At 40.2% G+C, this 18505-nt stretch overlaps 1 protein-coding gene and 1 pseudogene across 2 annotated transcripts in view; both read left to right on the forward strand.

Annotated features, from left to right (window-relative positions):
* Window positions 1–18505, forward strand: part of PAPSS2 (3'-phosphoadenosine 5'-phosphosulfate synthase 2) — a 126866-nt gene that overhangs the window by 68340 nt on the left and 40021 nt on the right. For both annotated transcript variants that reach the window (XM_077125329.1, XM_077125330.1), the window contains exons 2-7: window positions 671–788; window positions 3247–3482; window positions 4295–4433; window positions 5004–5122; window positions 5236–5349; window positions 6830–6941. In XM_077125329.1, the coding sequence (XP_076981444.1) occupies window positions 671–788; window positions 3247–3482; window positions 4295–4433; window positions 5004–5122; window positions 5236–5349; window positions 6830–6941 (838 nt within the window). The remainder of the gene's footprint in view (window positions 1–670; window positions 789–3246; window positions 3483–4294; window positions 4434–5003; window positions 5123–5235; window positions 5350–6829; window positions 6942–18505) is intronic.
* On the forward strand, window positions 6954–18451 carry LOC143653938 (RNA-binding motif protein, X chromosome-like; annotated as a pseudogene).

Genomic DNA, 18505 nt, shown 5'->3' on the forward strand with positions numbered 1-18505 from the left:
CATCCAAGCTCATAAGACCTTGGGACAGAACATGTATTTATAGAAATTAGACATTCCTCCTAACCACTGTGGATTACCCAAAGTACAAATTTTTAAATGGCATGGAACCAAAAGTATTATAGAGGTTTAAAAAATAGTGTAATGGGAATTACACTTTCAAAGGATCATGACTGGCATTCTAAAGGCAGTGTCCGTTGTGAAATTACCAGAATTAATAAATGTTTTACTTTGTATGAGAATTATAGAGGAAGAGTGACAGGGAAGACTATTAATGTAATCAGTTATTAGATTATAATTTTATTAATTACTTAGTAAATTGTGTTATATGAACCAATGAAATGTTTGCAGTATTTAAAAATGTTATGTGGAAACAAAAATTATGAATAACATCTAGTGAAAGAAGCAGAATGAGTGAAGCATGTACAGGCACTCAACTATGAAAAATATATACAAGTAGATAATGGCATTAAGGTAATTTTCAGAAATGAAAAAAGAAATTGTATTAGGAGGGGTAAGTGTGAGCCTTCCTTTCACAAAATGTCTTTCGTGTGAGTTGTCACATACTTCAGCTTTGTAATTAAAAAGCTAAAAATGAGTTTCTATTGCACCAGTGAAGAATGTGATGTATTTTGTTAATTAAATACTGTGCTTGGTCTTGTCTCATTTGTAGGGGAACCAGCAGAAATCCACCAATGTGGTCTACCAGGCCCACCACGTGAGCAGGAACAAGAGAGGGCAGGTGGTCGGAACAAGGGGCGGGTTCCGAGGATGTACTGTGTGGATGACAGGTATGCCGTGTTTATCTGTCTATGTTTTTGCCTGGAAAATCAATTTGTAGAATAGGTCACACAACTTTGAGGAAAGGAGTGAAATATATTTCACGTTGCCAGTTTATTTTAACACCGGAAGGAGGCAGACATCTGTAGTAGAAAGCTTGGGTTTCAGTCCTACCTCTATCAGAGTGAGAACGAGAACTCTGATCAAGTTACGGAATGTCTCCAGGCCTCAATTTTCTCCTCTCTGGCATGAGAGGATGGGACAAGTTGATTGTGACATTCTCTGCCAACTTTAAGGGATTCTATAATTTTCACATTCATGCCTAAATATGTGGTTCCCTAGAGGTTTGGCTTCTGGTTGCTTCTTCTGGCTTTTCTGTCTCTGTGACATTCCCAATATGGCCTTCCTTTGTAGGATTAGGACTCATTTTGATTTAGCTGGATCATACCTTAACTGAAGTAACCTCATCAAAAAGATCCTATTTATAAGAGTTTATACCCACAGGAATGTATTCAAGAACATGTTTTTCTGGGGTACATAGCTCCAAGCTATGGCAAACAATTCTCCCTTTTCTAGTGTTTATGTAGACACAGAATGCCATAGCAAAGGATTAGTGACAGAACTATAATTAGAAATTGACTCTCAATACTGAATAAGGTGGAGGAAATTGTTCCCTGGGAATAAACCTGACATAGCCTGGACTTAAACCAAGATCATTTCGTAGATAGGAAATTTCAAATGGAGATGAGCCCAGATACAAAGATACGTTTATTCAGGTTAATGTAATCAATTTATGTGCTAAGGTCCACTTATAAATGCTGTTTTATTCTAACATGAAGACAATTCTAAGACCGTGATGAGCCTTGAATCTTTTTTTGCTTTTCTGAGTCTTCCCCTTTCATGCCTAAGTCAGGCTCATTCCTCCTATCATTTTCAAGTTTTTTCTATTGTTACCCTCTTTAGACTTAGAGTGTGCTTTTCTGTTTTCACCCAACCTTGGACCTCTGCATCAAAACAACTTTCTCCAGCCAGGGAGAGAACAAACTGGGGGCAAGGAGCTGGCTTTATTCACATAGGCAGTTCCAGCCCTCATTGTTCCTAAAATGTTCACCTCAGCTTTGTCTGAGAGACATGATATCTAGCAGTAGGCAAAACACAGCTATATTCCTGAAGTTTTATTTGTTGGCCTTCATAAGCTGTTTACTGGTGAAATGACTTTTGTATTGATGTGAGAGAATATACCGGAACTTCAGGAGCCCCAATTCCCCTCCCTTTCCAACCCAACATAAATTCTAAAAGAACTTTATTGCCTAAGTCTTTATCAAAATAAAATTGAATAACATAACATAATAGACATCTCTAACAAGGATTTAGCAAAGATTGTGGACATATTCTTCATGTAGCCATTTCTTTTAATAATCCCTTGTCAAGGCCTAGGGCATAGCTTAAAAACATAACTAAAATATGGAGCTATTAGTTTACCTTTCATATATGACTCTTTTTTTCCAAGTCTCTTTTCCTCCCTGTTCTTTATACCTACCTTTCTCTTAATTTTTCCATCTTTTCCTCTTATTTCTCTTATTACTCTTTTATCTTTTTCTTCACTTTCTTGCCACCTCTTCACTTTCAAGCCACCTGCTGACAGTGGCTTGGCATGATGGAATATGAAGAATATTTTGAAGAAAATTCAGAGATCTTTAGGACAATGGAATTTTTTAAGTGTGTTTTCCAGGGCAGTCCAAATTCTTTGCTCTTAGATAAGTTTGACAGGGTGCATTTCTTTCCCTTTCTCCTTATCTTCTCCCTCATACAGAAATTATAAAGTATGTTCTCAATTATTTTGTTTTGAAACTGTGGAGAGAGGCACAAGGCCACTCAATTCACATGTAAATTCTCAAAATACCTAAGCAGGAATGGCACCTCTGAATACCTCTGCAGTCTAGTTCAGAATGGCTCTCAGTCTTCAACTTTTACGAGCCATTTTGGAGAAATCTTGAAGCCAAGAGGACGGTATGTAAGTCGTGTTGTCAGATGGTTGTTCAGTGGTATTCAAAAGGGAGTTGAGCCTGCCAGTCTTCAAGGTTTGCCTCTTCCCCTCCATTCCAGCTGACGGCTGCACGAGGACAGATGAGAACCACTGTCACCAGATCTCATTTTTCAAGTACAGCCAGAATCTGGATTCTTATGTACAACTTGTTAATTTTTAAAACACTCTGTAAGCAAAACAGAACGCACCAAGGACTATATCTAGCCCCCAGGTCCCCTTATTTATGATCCCCAGTTGCTTTGAAAGGCTATAATCCTAACAGAGGACAGATAGTTATTTCAAAATATGAAAGAGATGTTTTTTCTAGATTTTAATGGTTGTGATTTGGCTGATGAGAGCTTAATTATACTTTATCATTTTAAACAGTGTATCATCTTAAACAATCAAGGACAATGTCAGTCTGTCTTGCCTGTTCTGAACAGGTCTTTCTGGTGCTGGGAAAACAACAGTAAGTTTTGCTCTAGAAGAATACCTTGTCTCCCATGCCATCCCTTGCTATTCCCTGGATGGGGACAACATCCGTCACGGCCTGAACAAAAACCTTGGATTCTCTCCTGGAGACAGAGAAGAAAATATCCGCCGTATTGCTGAAGTGGCCAGGCTGTTTGCTGACGCTGGTCTGGTCTGCATTACCAGCTTCATTTCTCCCTTCGCCAAGGTAAAATGATTTGTCCCCACACACAGGGTGAGCACTCTCAAATTGCCAGGAAAAGAAGGCAGGCAGAGGGAAGGGCAAAACGGAGTGTTAGAATTTTGTTTCCCCGACCGTTTTCTCCTCTCCTCTGTCGTGCCCTCATTCCTCTATTTAACATTGCTTATATAAAGGCTTGATTCATTTCCAGATGCCAGGACACCAATTGACATAAACCCTTTCACGTTCACAGTTAAAAGAAGCACTTGGCCAGAGATGAAAGGAAGAAACCACTAAACAAACAAAAAACCATCTAACTCTCTGTCATTCAGTTCTCTGAAAATTCAGAATGTTCAGTTCTCTAAAAAAAACAGAGCAGTTTACTACCAAATAATGCTATGCTTGTGCTTTAATGCCAAGTCACTGAGGAGGTGCCACTCTTCCTGTATCTCCTTTGAGTGGCGGGATCTCATGTTGAATGGGAAGAGTACCTCTTACCTATTTCAAGTTTTTTCTGTTGTTACCCTCCTTAGATGTGGTGCTTGTGGCACTTGCCTTTGGTTTCCCAGTATCTTGCTATAAGAGACTGCTCTCCGTGGCTCTCTCTGAAAGTCCTTCAGAGAATTGTGTTTACCAAAACTATTTTTCTGGACTTTCTCTAAAGGACCGGATCCCCGTGGCCTCTGCAGAGCACAAAGCCCAGTGCTACCTTTTTATTTGTTTGTTTGTTTTTCCCAGTGCTATCTTAAGAGCACCAAATAACAGAGCACACAGCAGTATGTGTTTAAGAATTTCATTGTAAAACATCTTATTACATTAATTAACGTATTTTCTCCCAGGATCGTGAGAATGCTCGCAAAATCCATGAATCCGCAGGACTGCCGTTCTTCGAAATATTCATAGATGCACCTTTAAACATTTGTGAAAGCAGAGATGTAAAAGGCCTCTACAAACGGGCCCGGGCTGGGGAGATTAAAGGTATGAGAATCAGCTGGCAGTGCCTTTACCAGTCACCCAGGCTATTGATCCTCACTCTGTTTCCAGAATTCTGTCTGAACCTTAAATCACTTTTCCACATAGGCACATGACTTTTCCAAACTCAGGCAATATGCATACATTTTTATCAAATTGTAATATTTTCAATACGTCCATGGGCTTATTAAAATGTGGGGTTTTATTTAAAGGAAAAAAAAACTGTCCACCTTCTCAGTCATAACCCATGAAGTTCAGGGAAGTGCAATGTTAGATGTATATGGGAAAGTGTGTGTGTGAAGGCGAGGGGTGGTTCAGAGTTTTCCCTTCTTGTCTGTCTTTTCATTTCTAATCAGCTGCAGAGGACTTCAACTAATCAGATTTTATTACTAATTTGGGGCTTTTCATATGGAAAATACAGTTGTATGTTTTCTTACCTCTGGCTAGTGGCCAAAGAAGGTTGCTTGACCTTTGCTGCTATAATTTGAATTCTCACTTTACACTTTATTCACGTTAGCCCTTTTTGATTTAAAAAAAAAAATCACAGATGTGATTTTCACTTATTATTCCTTGTAGGATTTACGGGTATTGATTCTGATTATGAGAAACCAGAAGCTCCTGAGTGTGTGCTTAAAACCAGTTTGTACTCAGTGAGTGACTGTGTCCAGCAGCTGGTGGAACTTCTGCAAGAGCAGGTGGGTGGAGTTGTCGTTTAAAAAAAATTTAATAAAGTCATGAAAAATAATCTATTGAAGCATTCTTTTTACAGTTTTAACTTCAGATTATTACCATTTCTGCTTCGTTTCAGAACATTGTACCCCATACAGTAGCCAAAGGCATCCATGAACTCTTTGTGCCAGAGAACAAACTTGACCAAGTTCGAGCTGAGGCTGAAACTCTCCCTTCATTATCAATTACCAAGGTAGGAGGGTATAGACTAGCCAAAGGAGAATTAGGATAAATATCGGTCACTATAATCCACTTACAATTTCTCTTAATAACAAGGAAGGGATGGATAAGGGAAATACAGTGTCTTGAGGAAAAACATTTAATTTTGTCCAATTTTAAAAAATCTCTTCTCCATAAAAATCTCTCACCAAGAGTTTCCACCAGGCCATGTACAGAGGCAGACTGGAAAAGAAACTTCTGTGTTTGTAATTTTACATAGCTGTCATTATATAGACATCAGGCAGTAATTATTTGCTGGCAGCAGCTAAGAATACAGTTTGTCCAGATACAAGTGCTTCTTGGGCAATTGAGATGGAGTGTGAAGAGAATGCAAAGCAATCCTGATCTAAAGTGATAGTGAATGCCTCAATTTTTTTCTACTCCACTAATACCCAACTCTCCACTCACGAAGGAGAGTCCAGTCTGAGGAGAGAGGGAGACAGCCTTGGTTGGACTGATTTTATTCCTTGGAGGACATGGGACATAACCACAGCAAACTGCTATGCACATGCCTTAGCCTTTTTATGGGCCATTTTACTTGGTTCATATGAGGTGATCAAGTCTTCAATGGTATGTTTTTTATTATCCATAAAAACCTTGGAGATTTTTATAAGAGGCAAAATAAAGACCCCATACTCTCTTAAGCCATGAAAAATTTACAAACAGAACCCCTGACTCTGTAAAATAAATCCTAAGTGCCCCAGTACTCCAGGTAGATGGGTAAATTCATAATTATAATTATAGTATAGTGCAATAGTTCCAATAACAGGCTGGTCTTCATGGTATAGAAAAACTATAAGGAATCTAATGATTAATTCTATTGGCTGTAGGAATGACAGGAAAGGTTTCAGAGCAGTAACCAACGAATCAGATTTTAAAGGATGAATAGGAGTTTGCAGGTGGGAGGAAGACGGAGACAAACAAGTTGTCTGGCACTGTTGGCATATGGGCTCCAAGTGGGGAGTAGGAGGAGATGAGTTCCCCACATAGACCCCAGGGGCCAGAGTTTGGAGAACTTTCAGTATCATACTAAGACTTTTGGACTTTTATTTTAGGAGCCATGGTTGGACCAATTCAGTCAAATAACCAGTACATTTGGTAAAAAGAGCTAAACCAGAATTTTTTTTGGGGGGTCGGGGGGAGAAGAAAATAAAGGAAAGCATGCACAGTGAATTTTCAACTAGTTATACATCATAAGGATAGATAAAACCTAATGTGCTCAAATAAAATATCTCAACTTGAAATTTTTTCATTACTCTCCCACTGAAAAGTTCTAGACTCAAACCCATTTGGCCCTTAGATCACAGCTGGCATAACATATGGGAACACTTAACACATAAAATGTTCTGTCCTCATACTCTTGCCAACTGAATAAGAAAGGGCTGCCCCAGGCTAGATGGCTAAAAAAATAACAGAACTTATGGAAATGTTCACCTGCTTTTCGTGTTTTGTAGCTTGATCTCCAGTGGGTCCAAGTTTTGAGTGAAGGCTGGGCCACTCCTCTCAAAGGTTTCATGCGGGAAAAGGAGTACTTACAGGCTATACACTTTGGCACCCTGCTGGATGGTATGATTTTTTGTTTTCTTTCTTACTCTTATTTAAAAAAAAATCTTTGCCAGAATTCTGCATCTGGACAGGACAAGATATGTCAATATTTTGTTGTAAATATTATTGTGACAATGTTTAGATCATCCATGGTGTGTCCAATTCTATTATATATAAGCTTATACTTTTAGGATATTTTTGGTTATCCTCAAAGGATTATTGATTACTTAAAATCTAAGGAACTGAGAAATGAGGATTTTTCTTGCATACAGAGTAGAGGAGAGTTTAAGTTTGTTTCACTCCCACCACCTTCTGCTGGCCCTGATATTCAGAAGGCAGCAAACAGTCAGAAGCACTGCTGGCTGCTAGAGATCACCCTGGAGACAGCCAGGACTGCTTTCATTCATTCAGCACACGTGGCTAGCTTGCATGGTGCCTCCCATCCTCCAGGTTGCTCTCTCAAGGATTATTGTTTTCTTTTGGTGGGTGCTCATCTGTTGCTGTTCATGCCCATACATGATCCCTCCTAAACTCTACTGGGGTGTTAAGGGAGTTTTCTGAGCACAGAGAACTGAACTAGTCAAGGTCAGAAGCATGTGTTGTTCAAAAAATTTCCAACCCCTTCTATGACCAGTTATTTCCAGAAGTGCTTGGGTCAAATGGAACTTGTGTTTTTCAAGACCTTGGGGAGTAGCTACTAAGTGGGGGTGGGGAGGTGGGGGGTGGCAGAGTCACACAATTTGTAATACTGAACAGAGCTCCAGATCTCTTAGGAAGAAAAAATCAGTTGTTCTTTCTTGGAAAAGATGCTTGTGTTTTGGCCATGTAACATTGCCTGGGATGTGGAGCATATAGTTAGAATAAGAACTCAAAGACAGTGATAAAAATGGGCCCTCAGATCAGAGAATTCCTCTACAGTAACTGAAGAGAAGGCAGTGTAAGGACACAAACGGTGGTAGGTAAGAAGATATAGTGATAGAAACTTGTAGAAGTTCTCTTCAAATTACTTTAATTTTCTTAGTGAGAAAAGAAACCAGGATATCATCTGAGATTGAGGAATGGGGGAGTGGGAGCAGGGTGAGGTACAGCGGATTCACTAGCAAATTCTCAAATTTATACTGTTCCTCAGCAGAACAAAGAACAATCTAATGTCTTTATTTTCTATACCCCATCTAATATTCTTATCAATACTTTGCTCCATTTAGGGGGAAGTGAGGGAGCAGGGGCTTACCTCAAATATTTGCAGCTTGAACAGTCACTGTAATACAAAATATTCCATCAGCTCAAACTTCAGCTCTCTATCAGAGCTGTTCTTCTCACACTGTCCTTCCCAAGCTGTCGTCTGCGTACAGGGGAAGACTTACAGGATTCAAAGTATTATTCTTTCCACATAGCCTGCGATCCTTGTGTTGGTTTCCACTGTGTGGTGGCTGATGTGATCCTTAGGTATGCTGAATTGTATGACTGAGGAATACAAAGTCTGTTATTTTTGCTCAGTCATGGCCTGGCAAGACCCATCCCCACTCCCCACACCCAATGACTCCATCCCAAGTCAGCTCTTGCTCATGTGCTAATATCCTCATGGAGTCCTGGAGGTGACACCCCTTGAGGGTCTGACCTCACCCACCACTGGAGCAGCCATTCTGGGCAATTTCCAGCAACATCCCATCCAAACACAATTGGATTATGGCAGCTAGGAATGCTGCCTCAGGCTCTTTTATCTAGCCATCACCATCCACCACTGCCATACAGTTGCCTCCCAGCTTGACAAAGAATCACCATAAGTGGCAGCCTTATAACAAGATCAAAAAGGAGAATGGAACAAAAGCTACCAATTTTTGGCTTTCTTGCAAATGCCCCTCTCATTACCTCTTTCCCACATATTCTGAGACCAGAATAAACATGCCTTCTACTTTTCTTCTGACAGGGTCTTCCAGAGCATTACAATTTCCTTTTTTTCCTTTGGGTACTAAACCTAACTGCTCAGCCTGAATGGTAGGAGAGATATCTTCTCTGTATTGTAGAAGACACGTGATCAGGGTCCATTGGCCATGATTCTTAATAACAGAAGCCTTGGAACAATTTGGAACTAGAGATTAGTAAAGGTGAAAATACAGTAGGACCTAAGGTTTATCCCTACAATACCAACAACTATAAACCTAATCAGTGTTTTCTACTTGCTCTGTGTAATGTGGAGATGAGTTGAAAATCCATGACTTCCCACAAATGTATGACGTTAAAAGAGTGACTTTTGCAAACCAGTTTAAAAAAAGAGAAAAAGGGCCCACTCTCCTTATTCTTCTTCCATAGCTGATAATGCCTCTCAATCTGAAATCCTCACTTCTCAGATTAAACATTCCAAAGACACTTGGTCTACTTATAGCTTGCCTTAACAACAGTAATCATGTATATGTTAGTACTTCACTGTTTTTCTTTTAAATTAATAAGCTTTATTTTTTTATTTTAAAATTTTTTTTTATTGTTATATATAACATATATACAAAGGAAAGAAAGAAAAGGCAATGATTTTCAAAGTATACATCAACAAGTAAATTTACCCTTCTAGCTGCTCCAGAAACACTGGAGACTAGAATTTTTGTGTGTGTGTGAAAAATAACACATATACAAAAAAGCAATAAATTTCAAAGCACACCACAACAATTAGCGGAACAGATTTCAGAGTTTGGTAAGGGTTACAATTCCACAATTTTAGGTTCTTACTTCTAGCTGTTCTAAGGTACTGGATACTAAAAGAAATATCAATATAATGATTCAGCAGTCATACTTGTTTGTTAAAACCTACCTTCTCTGTATAACTTCACCATCACCCTTGGTCTTTCTCCCAGTCTTTAGGGGTATTTGGGCTATGCCTATTCTAACTTTTTCATGTTGGAAGGAGCTGTCAATAATAAGGGATAGGTGGATGGAACTATCTGATGTTCTGGAGAGGCTGGGCCCTCTGCATTTCTGGAATTATCTGGTCCAGGGACCTATCTGGAGGTTGTAGGTTTCTGGAAAGTTACTGTACTGGTTTGAAATGATGTATGTACCCTAGAAAAGCCATGTTTTAATCCTAATTCCATTTTGTAAAGGCAGTCACCTCTTCTAGTCCCTATTCTGTATTGTATTTTTGAAACTGTAATTAGATAATCTCCCTGGAGATGTGATTTAATCAAGAGAGGTTGTTAAACTGGATTAGGTAGAGGCATGTCTCCACCCATTTGGGTGGGTCTTGATAAGTTTCTGAAGTCCTATAAAAGAGGAAACATTTTGGAGAATGAGAGATTCAGAGAGCGCAGAGAATGCTGCAGCACCACGAAGCAGAGAGCCCATCAACCAGTGACTTTTGGAGATGAAGAAGGAAAATGCCTCCTGGGGAGTTTCATGAGGCAGGAAGCCAGGAGAGAAAGCTAGAAGATGATGCCTTGCTCGCCATGTGCCCTTACAGCTGAGAGAGAAACTGTGACTTTGTTTGCCACGTGCCTTCTCACTTGAGAGAGAAACCCTCAACTTCATCAGTCTTCTTGAACCAAGGTATCTTTCCCTGGATGCCTTTGATTGGACATTTCTGTAGACTTGCTGTAACTGGGACATTTTCTCAGCCTTAGAACTGTAAACTAGCAACTTATTAAATTCCCCTTTTTAAAAGCCATTCCATTTCTAGTATATGCATTCTGGCAGCTAGCAAACTAGAAGTTACCCTAGTGCATGGAACCTTTGTAGAATCTTATATAATGCCCTAGGTGTTCTTTTGGCTAGAATGGTTTTGGTTGGAGTTTGGCAGTTATGACAGGTAACGATGTCTAACTGAAGCTTGCATAAGAACAACCTCCAGAATAGCCTCTCGACTCTATTTGAACTCTCTCTGCCGCTGATACTTTATTAGTTACACTTCTTTTCACCCTTTTGGTCAGGATGGAACTGCTGATCCCACGGTGTCAGGACCAGACTCATCCCAGGGAGTCATTTCCCGTGAATAGGGTTTATTTTTAAAGTGGTTTTAAGATTACAGAAAAATTAGGCAGAAAGTACAACTTTCCCATATTTTCCCTTTTCCCTCTCCCCACATAGATCCCCCTATTATTAACATCTTGCATTAATTAATTAGTGTATTGACTTTTCCCAAAATTTGAAACTATATTGACATATTAACTATGTCATGGTCAGGTTCATGTGTCAACTTGGCAAGGTGTTGGTACCTGTTTGTCTTAAGCAAGCACTGGCCAGTCTGTTGCTATGTGGACATTTCATAGAATTAAATCACGATCACATCGGCTGCATCCACAGCTGATTCCATTTGTAATCAGCCATGGGAGTGTCTTCTGCAACGAGTGATGCTTAATCTAATTAGTGGAAGCTTTTTAAGAAGTATTCAGAAGAAAGAGGCTCTCTCCCTGCCTTGGCCGGCAAGCCTCTCCTGTGGCCTCTCTTGTTCCAGACCCTCCATCAGAGTCGTCAGCTTCTCAACCTGCCCTATAGATTTTGAACTCTACATTCCCACGGTTACATGAGGCACTTTTATTAATTTTATATTTATAGATATTTCCTTGTTGATTCTGTTTCTCTAGAGAATCCTAACTAATACAAACTATAGTCCAGAGTTTACATTATGGTCCAAACTTTCCAATGAACATTTCCATGGAATTTGACAAAAGAATAAAGTCAAGTATTTATAACTATTATAATATCCTACAGAGTTGTTTCACAGCACTAAAGACCCTTGTGCTCCACCTTGTGGGATACATGTACCATCTCCTACCTGTCTGAGGATTGACCTCAACCTTACCTTCCTCCTCAGACATCCCCTCCCATAAAATCTTGGAAGCATGCTGAGCTTTGGCTGCTATAAACATGAGTGCAGCCCACCCTGAGCACTGTTTATTCTGAGGAGAAAGCCCATACCTAAATGTTTTCCCAATACTTGAACACAAGCCCCTGTTACTTAGCTACCTTTATTCCTCAACCAATATAACGTTTGGAGCATTTGCAATAGGCATAGACATGCTCAGGTGAATGTCTTGCCATCTCCCCATCATGATCTAGCTGCAACTTTCTGTACATAAATTCCCCTAATAAATATTTTAGACTGATTACCCTGACATTACTGCCTTTCTCTTCAAAATCTCATCTGACTATTATAAGGCAGTCCAGCTAGGTGATCCCCTATTTCTTCTTTTGAGGTAATTCCTTGCTGCTGGTTCTGCAGGATATAGACATATATACAAGCTTCAAAATATTCCTTTAAATATCCATAATATTGTTGACATTCTTTCATTTCAAATATTTGTAATTTGTGACTTTTTTTTCTATTTATCTTGATTAGATTGCTTGAAGGTTTATCAACTTTCTTGATCTTTTCAAGGAACTGCCTTTTGGTTTGACTGATTTTCTCTATTAATTTCCTGTGCTCAGTTTGATTGGTTCCTGTGTAAATTTTCATTATTTCTTTTCTTCTGATTACTTTTGATTTTATTTGCTTTGCTTTTTTTGTTTCCAAAGATAGGACTTAATATTACTGATTTTCAGTCTTTCCTCTTTTCTAAAATATGCATCAGATGCTACAATTTTTCTCCGAACTCTAATTCCATCACATCCTACAAAATTTGAAAAGTTGTATTTTCATTTTCAATTAGTTCAAAATATTCTTGCAGTGTATCTTGAGTCTTTTTCTTTGATACATATATTATTTAGGTGGGTGTTTTTTAATGTCCAAATATTTTTGTATTTTCCCACTATTCGTCTGTTGTTTCAGTTGAATTCCATTTTTTATTGAGAGCAATCTTCGTATCATTTGTTTTCTTTTAAATTTGTTATGCTATATCATAAAATGACTGTGGTCCATCCTGGTGAATGTTCCATGTGAGCTAGAGAAAAAAGGGCAGTTTGCTGTTAGATGGAGTTATCTATACAATGCCAATTAGATCCAAATGACGGATGGTGATGTAATAAAAATTATTTTGCAATAGTGCTTGTAGCTTTCCATTCTCAGTGGGTTCTGAATCAGGTGAATCAGATACTTCTGCCTTGTATCAGTCCTTTGGATAATACCAATGTTCTCTCTGATTTTCGAACAAATGGAAATTTTCCCATCAGTATCGGCATAAGAAACTGTGGTATCAATAGGACATATCTTGCTATTATTTGCAAGATTCTGTGATGTGTCAGAATTGGCAGGAAGATTATCATCTTCATCATCCACATCACTTTCCTTAATGACCACTTGGGCCAGTCCTGGTCCACCCCAACGTCTTGGCTGCAGAGGCCAAGGCGGCTGCATCCCTAGCAACCACATGTGAAGTAGCAGAGCCACCACTGGGCCAGACCAGCACGACTGCTGTGCCTCGTGCCAGAAATCATACTCAACTCCACTGTATTTAAAGCATGTTTTCTAGGCATTATTTTATTTGATCCTCACAAAAAACCCTGGGTTACAGGCAGCTCAATTATTATCTTACTTTAAAATGAGAAACTACCACTTGCTGTGCAGTAGTGCTAGCAGCTTCCCCCCTCATCCAACTCTGCAGCCCTCACACGCGCTGAGACATTAGGAAGTGCTTGTCGGTGAACCTGTAGAAGCTTGAAACTCCGTTCACCTTGTCAACTCCTAGAAAAAAATGGCTGAAGCAGATTGTCCAGGAAAGCTCTTTATTGGTGGGCTCAATATAGAAACAAATGAGAAAGTCCTTAAAGGAATATTTGGCAAAAATGGATGAATAGTGGAAGTACCTGTGATGAAAGACCATGAGACCAACAATTCAAGAGGTTTTGCTTTTGTCACCTTTGAAAGCTTGGCCAATGCCAAGGATGCAATCAGAAACATGAATGGAAAGTGCTTATATGGAAAAGTCATCACAGTGAGACAAGCCACTCAACCATCATTTGGAAGTTATGATAGACGTGGACCAGCTCCACCTCCAAGAAGCAGAGGCCCTTCTAGAGATCTTAGAGGTGGAGGAGGAGGAAGTGGAGGAACCAGGGGCCCTCCCTCACATGGAGGGCACATAGATGATGGTGACTATTCCATGAATTTTAACATGAGTTCTTCCAGGGGACCACTTCCAGTAAAAAGAGGACCACCACCACAACGTGGGGGTCCTCCTAAAAGAGCTTCCCTCAGGAGCAGTTCACAGCAGCAGGGAAATGGGAGGAAGAGCTCTTATATCATGTGGAAGGGACAGTTGTGAAGGCCCATCACAAAGGGAACCCGTGCCCTCCCATGGAGATGTTTATTACTTGTTACCAAGAGATGATGGATATTCTACTCAAGACAGCTATTCAAGCAGAGCTGTAGAGGAAGCTGATTGATAGAGGGGGAGACAGAAACAGATACTAAATCAAAACAAAACTGTGGACCAAATCCCTGTCCAAAGAAACAAACAATAAGTGGAAACTGTTGTCATAACTACCCAAGGACTATTAAGGGGAAAAACTGTGTTCCTTTAAAATATTTCCTTAAGTTTCCTCCATAATTTTTATGTTCATGTGAGGAAAAAGTAAAACATTTTTCATTTCATTTGATTATAATATTGCTGTCAACAAGTAAATGTTAAATGTGTTAAACTTGACTAGTATAATAGTGTCGTAATTTTCCAAGCAAAAGTGTTCCTTTCTATCTGATTTTCCCCAGTAAATTCAGCAAGCACTCCTAAGGGTTTCCACAAACATCCAGCCATCTAAGATGGAGAGACGAATCATTCTGCTTATATCCTGTAGGGTGGTTAGAAGAATGCTACTCTTAGGATTTCAGATGTCTTCAAACTGAAATTTCAGTGTTCACAGTATGAAAAACCTGAAATCAGATGCTTGTGTAAAGAAAGTGCTATTCACCTAGTAAACCCCAAAAAGCAAATAGACAATGCTGACCATATTTTGCTTTTCTGATATTTTCTTAGGCATCTGCAAAAGCCTCTCCTTTCCCTCTCCTCCAAAAAGACCATTTAAGTGCATGTTAAACAACTACAGAATACTAAATAAAAAGTTTGGCCAAAACCAACCACTGGAAAAAAAAATTGAGGAAGCTAACCTCAGGTTTGGGGATTTGCTCAGGTTCACACCATTGGTAGGTTGAGGGGCTCAAGAACAGCAGCCAAAATCTCCTTACCTCCAGCCCAGTGCTCTTTCCACACCAGACTGCTCTCCTCATGTCCTTCCTGACAGAATCTATGAGGCCAGGAGGTCTATACTAAGAAGGCTGACAGTGACTTTATTGACCTTGATATCTTGAATTTGACACATGCTGAACACAGGCTGCATCAAGTAAATGTTGCTGGACTCAGCAGCTAACCATGAACAAGAGGTTTGCCATGAATTCTAAACCAGAGCTGTGGCCAAAAGACAAAGCGAACTAGATTGAAAGAAGGGACCTTATTACAAACACAGTGCTGTCTATCAGCTTCTGGCAATTATTTGTTCCGTAAAGAAAATACCAGGCCTGTGCCTGTAGTTGCAGAGGTAAATATTAATGGAAATGAGGAGTCCTTAACTTGGGACCTAGGATGACAGGATGGGGGACAAAAACACCCTAAAATGGTAGGCAAAAATACGGTTTTTATTTTGAGAAAGGAGGAGGGAGCAGGTTACTGGGTTAAGAGTTCACAGCAGTTTTTTGTTTGTTTGTTTTTAACTTTTTTATTGTGTAGTATAACATATATATACAAAGCAAAGGAAAAAAAAAGCAATAGTTTTCGAAGAATTCTTCAACAGGTATTTACAGGACAGATCCTAGAGTTTGTCATGGGCTACCATACGATTCTCTCAGATTTTTTTCCTTCTAGCTGCTCCAGAATATAGGAGGCTAGAAGGCTTAAATATTTTTTTATCATCACAATCGTTGTTTTCTTTTTTGTTAAAAAGCATATATATACAAAAAAGCAATAAATTTCAAAGCACAGCACCACAATTAGTTGTAGAACATATTTCAGAGTTTGACATGGGTTATAAAGATACTGGAGACTTATATAGGTATCAATTTAATGATTCAGCATTCATATTCATTTGTCAAATCCCATCTTCATTGTATAACTCCAACATCACCTTTGATCTTTCTATCCCTCTCTTTAGGGTTGTTTGGGCTATGGCCATTCTAAATTTTTCATATTGAAAGGGTCTGTCACTAATATGGGGTAGGGAGATGGAACTGTCTGATGTTCTGGAGAGGCTGGGCCCTCTAGTTTTCAGGACTTATCTGGACAAGGGACCCATCTGGAGGTTGTAGGTTTCTGGAAAGTTACGCTAGTGCCTGGAACCCTTGTGGAATCTTATGTATTGTCCTAGGTGTTCTTACTAGTTGGGGGGTGTATTAGTTAGGGTTCTCTAGAGAAACAGAATCAACAGGGAACACTTGCAAATATAAAATTTATGAAAGTGTCTCACGTGACCGTAGGAGCGCAGAGTCCAAAATCCACAGGGCAGGCTGCAAAGCCGATGACTCCAATGGATGGCCTGGACGAACTCCACAGGAGAGGCTCACCAGCCAAAGCAGGAATGCCACCTGTCTCCTCTGAGTCCTCCTTAAAAGGCTTCCCATGATTGGATTTAGCATCAGTAATTGCAGAAGACACTCCCCTTTGACTGATTACAAATGGAATCAGCTGTGGATGTAGCTGATGTGATCATGACCTAATCCTATGAAATGTCCTCATTGCAACAGACAGGCCAGCGCTTGCCCAATCAGATGAACAGGTACCACAACTTGGCCAAGTTGACACCTGTCCCTAACCATGACAGTCCACCCCTTGTCAACTTGACACACATACACACACACACACACACACACACACACACACATATATATATATCACCTTAGACCATACTTAATTTCCAAATGAAAACAAATAAGCACACATTTTTTCTTTTACCTGACAATACTCAACTGTCCAGCATATAACTGGAAACACATTAAATCTCTCCAGAATAGGGTGCAAATCCTTGGGCAATATTCATTCTTAAACTTGATATCTTACAACTTAAATAGTATAACACAAACAAAACAGCATTACAGTCCTTGTTTCTGTAACTGATCACGTGGTCGAAGTTCATATTTATCACTACCTTCTTCCACTACCCATTCCATGTTCCCTTTCCCCTCAGCAAGCACTTCAGCTGGCCGTGGTTCTTTGCCCGGTGGGGTGACCCAAACCTTCATTCCTGAAGTCTCAGAGCCATTAGTGGTCCTGCCTGGATTGTGTTGTTGCAGTTTTCCATTGATTTTAATCACAGGGCATGGTAGTACTAATAGACGCCCCAGGGGATCTCCTATATTCCAAGAAAACTCTTCTTTACCTTCATTATGTAGTTGCAGTCCTACTTCCTTCTGATAGTCAGGGTCAATTACCCCAGACAATAATGTAATCCCCTTCTTGGTGTGTTGATCCAGAGGCATAAGTAGCCCAAAGTGGCCAGGTGGCAATCTTAACTTCCAGTTCAGTGGTATCACTGCTGTTTCTCCTGGAGAAAGCACACCCTGTTTTGGAACTAAAACCTGTAGACCAGCAGAACTCAGGGTAGCAGGGACAGGAAGCAAAAATTTTCCTAGTGGATCATTAGGAGTAATAGTGAGTGGTACCACACCCATTTCCACCCCTTGGTTCCTGGACCCATGGATCCTGGCTATGGGAGAAACAGCACCATACAGCGGATGCTGATTCAGAGCATACACAGCTTCCTGGAGAACATTACCCCAGCCTTTCAAGTTTTTGCCACCTAGTTGGCACCGTAATTGAGTTTTCAAAAGGCCATTCCACCGTTCTATCAATCCAGCTGCTTCTGGATGATGGGGAACATGGTAAGACCAGAGAATTCCATGAGCATGTGCCCATTCCCGCACTTCATTTGCTGTGAAGTGTGTTCCTTGATCCGAAGCAATGCTATGTGGAATACCATGACGATGGATAAGGCATTCTGTAAGCCCACGGATAGTAGTTTTGGCAGAAGCATTGCGTGCAGGGAAAGCAAACCCATATCCAGAGTATGTGTCTATTCCAGTTAGAACAAATCGCTGCCCCTTCCATGAAGGGAGTGGTCCAATGTAATCAACCTGCCACCATGTAGCTGGCTGGTCACCTCGGGGAATGGTGCCATATCGGGGGCTGAGTGTGGGTCTCTGCTGCTGGCAGATTGGGCACTCAGCAGTGGCTGTAGCCAGGTCAGCCTTGGTGAGTGGAAGCCCATGTTGCTAAGCCCATGCATAACCTCCATCCCTACCACCATGACCACTTTGTTCATGAGCCCATTGGGCAATAACAGGAGTTGCTGCGGAAAGAGGCTGACTAGTATCCATAGAACGGGTCATCTTATCCACTTGATTATTAAAATCTTCCTCTGCTGAAGTCACCCTCTGGTGTGCATTCACATGGGACACAAATATCTTCATGTTTTTAGCCCACTCAGAAAGGTCTATCCACATACTTCTTCCCCAGACCTCTTTGTCACCAATTTTCCAATTATGGTCTTTCCAAGTCCCTGACCATCCAGCCAAACCATTAGCAACAGCCCATGAGTCAGTATACAAACGCACCTCTGGCCAGTTTTCCTTCCAAGCAAAATGAACAACCAGGTGCACTGCTCGAAGTTCTGCCCACTGGGAG

This window comes from Tamandua tetradactyla, chromosome 13 (assembly GCF_023851605.1).
Source record: "Tamandua tetradactyla isolate mTamTet1 chromosome 13, mTamTet1.pri, whole genome shotgun sequence".
NCBI classification, from domain to species: Eukaryota; Metazoa; Chordata; class Mammalia; order Pilosa; family Myrmecophagidae; genus Tamandua; species Tamandua tetradactyla.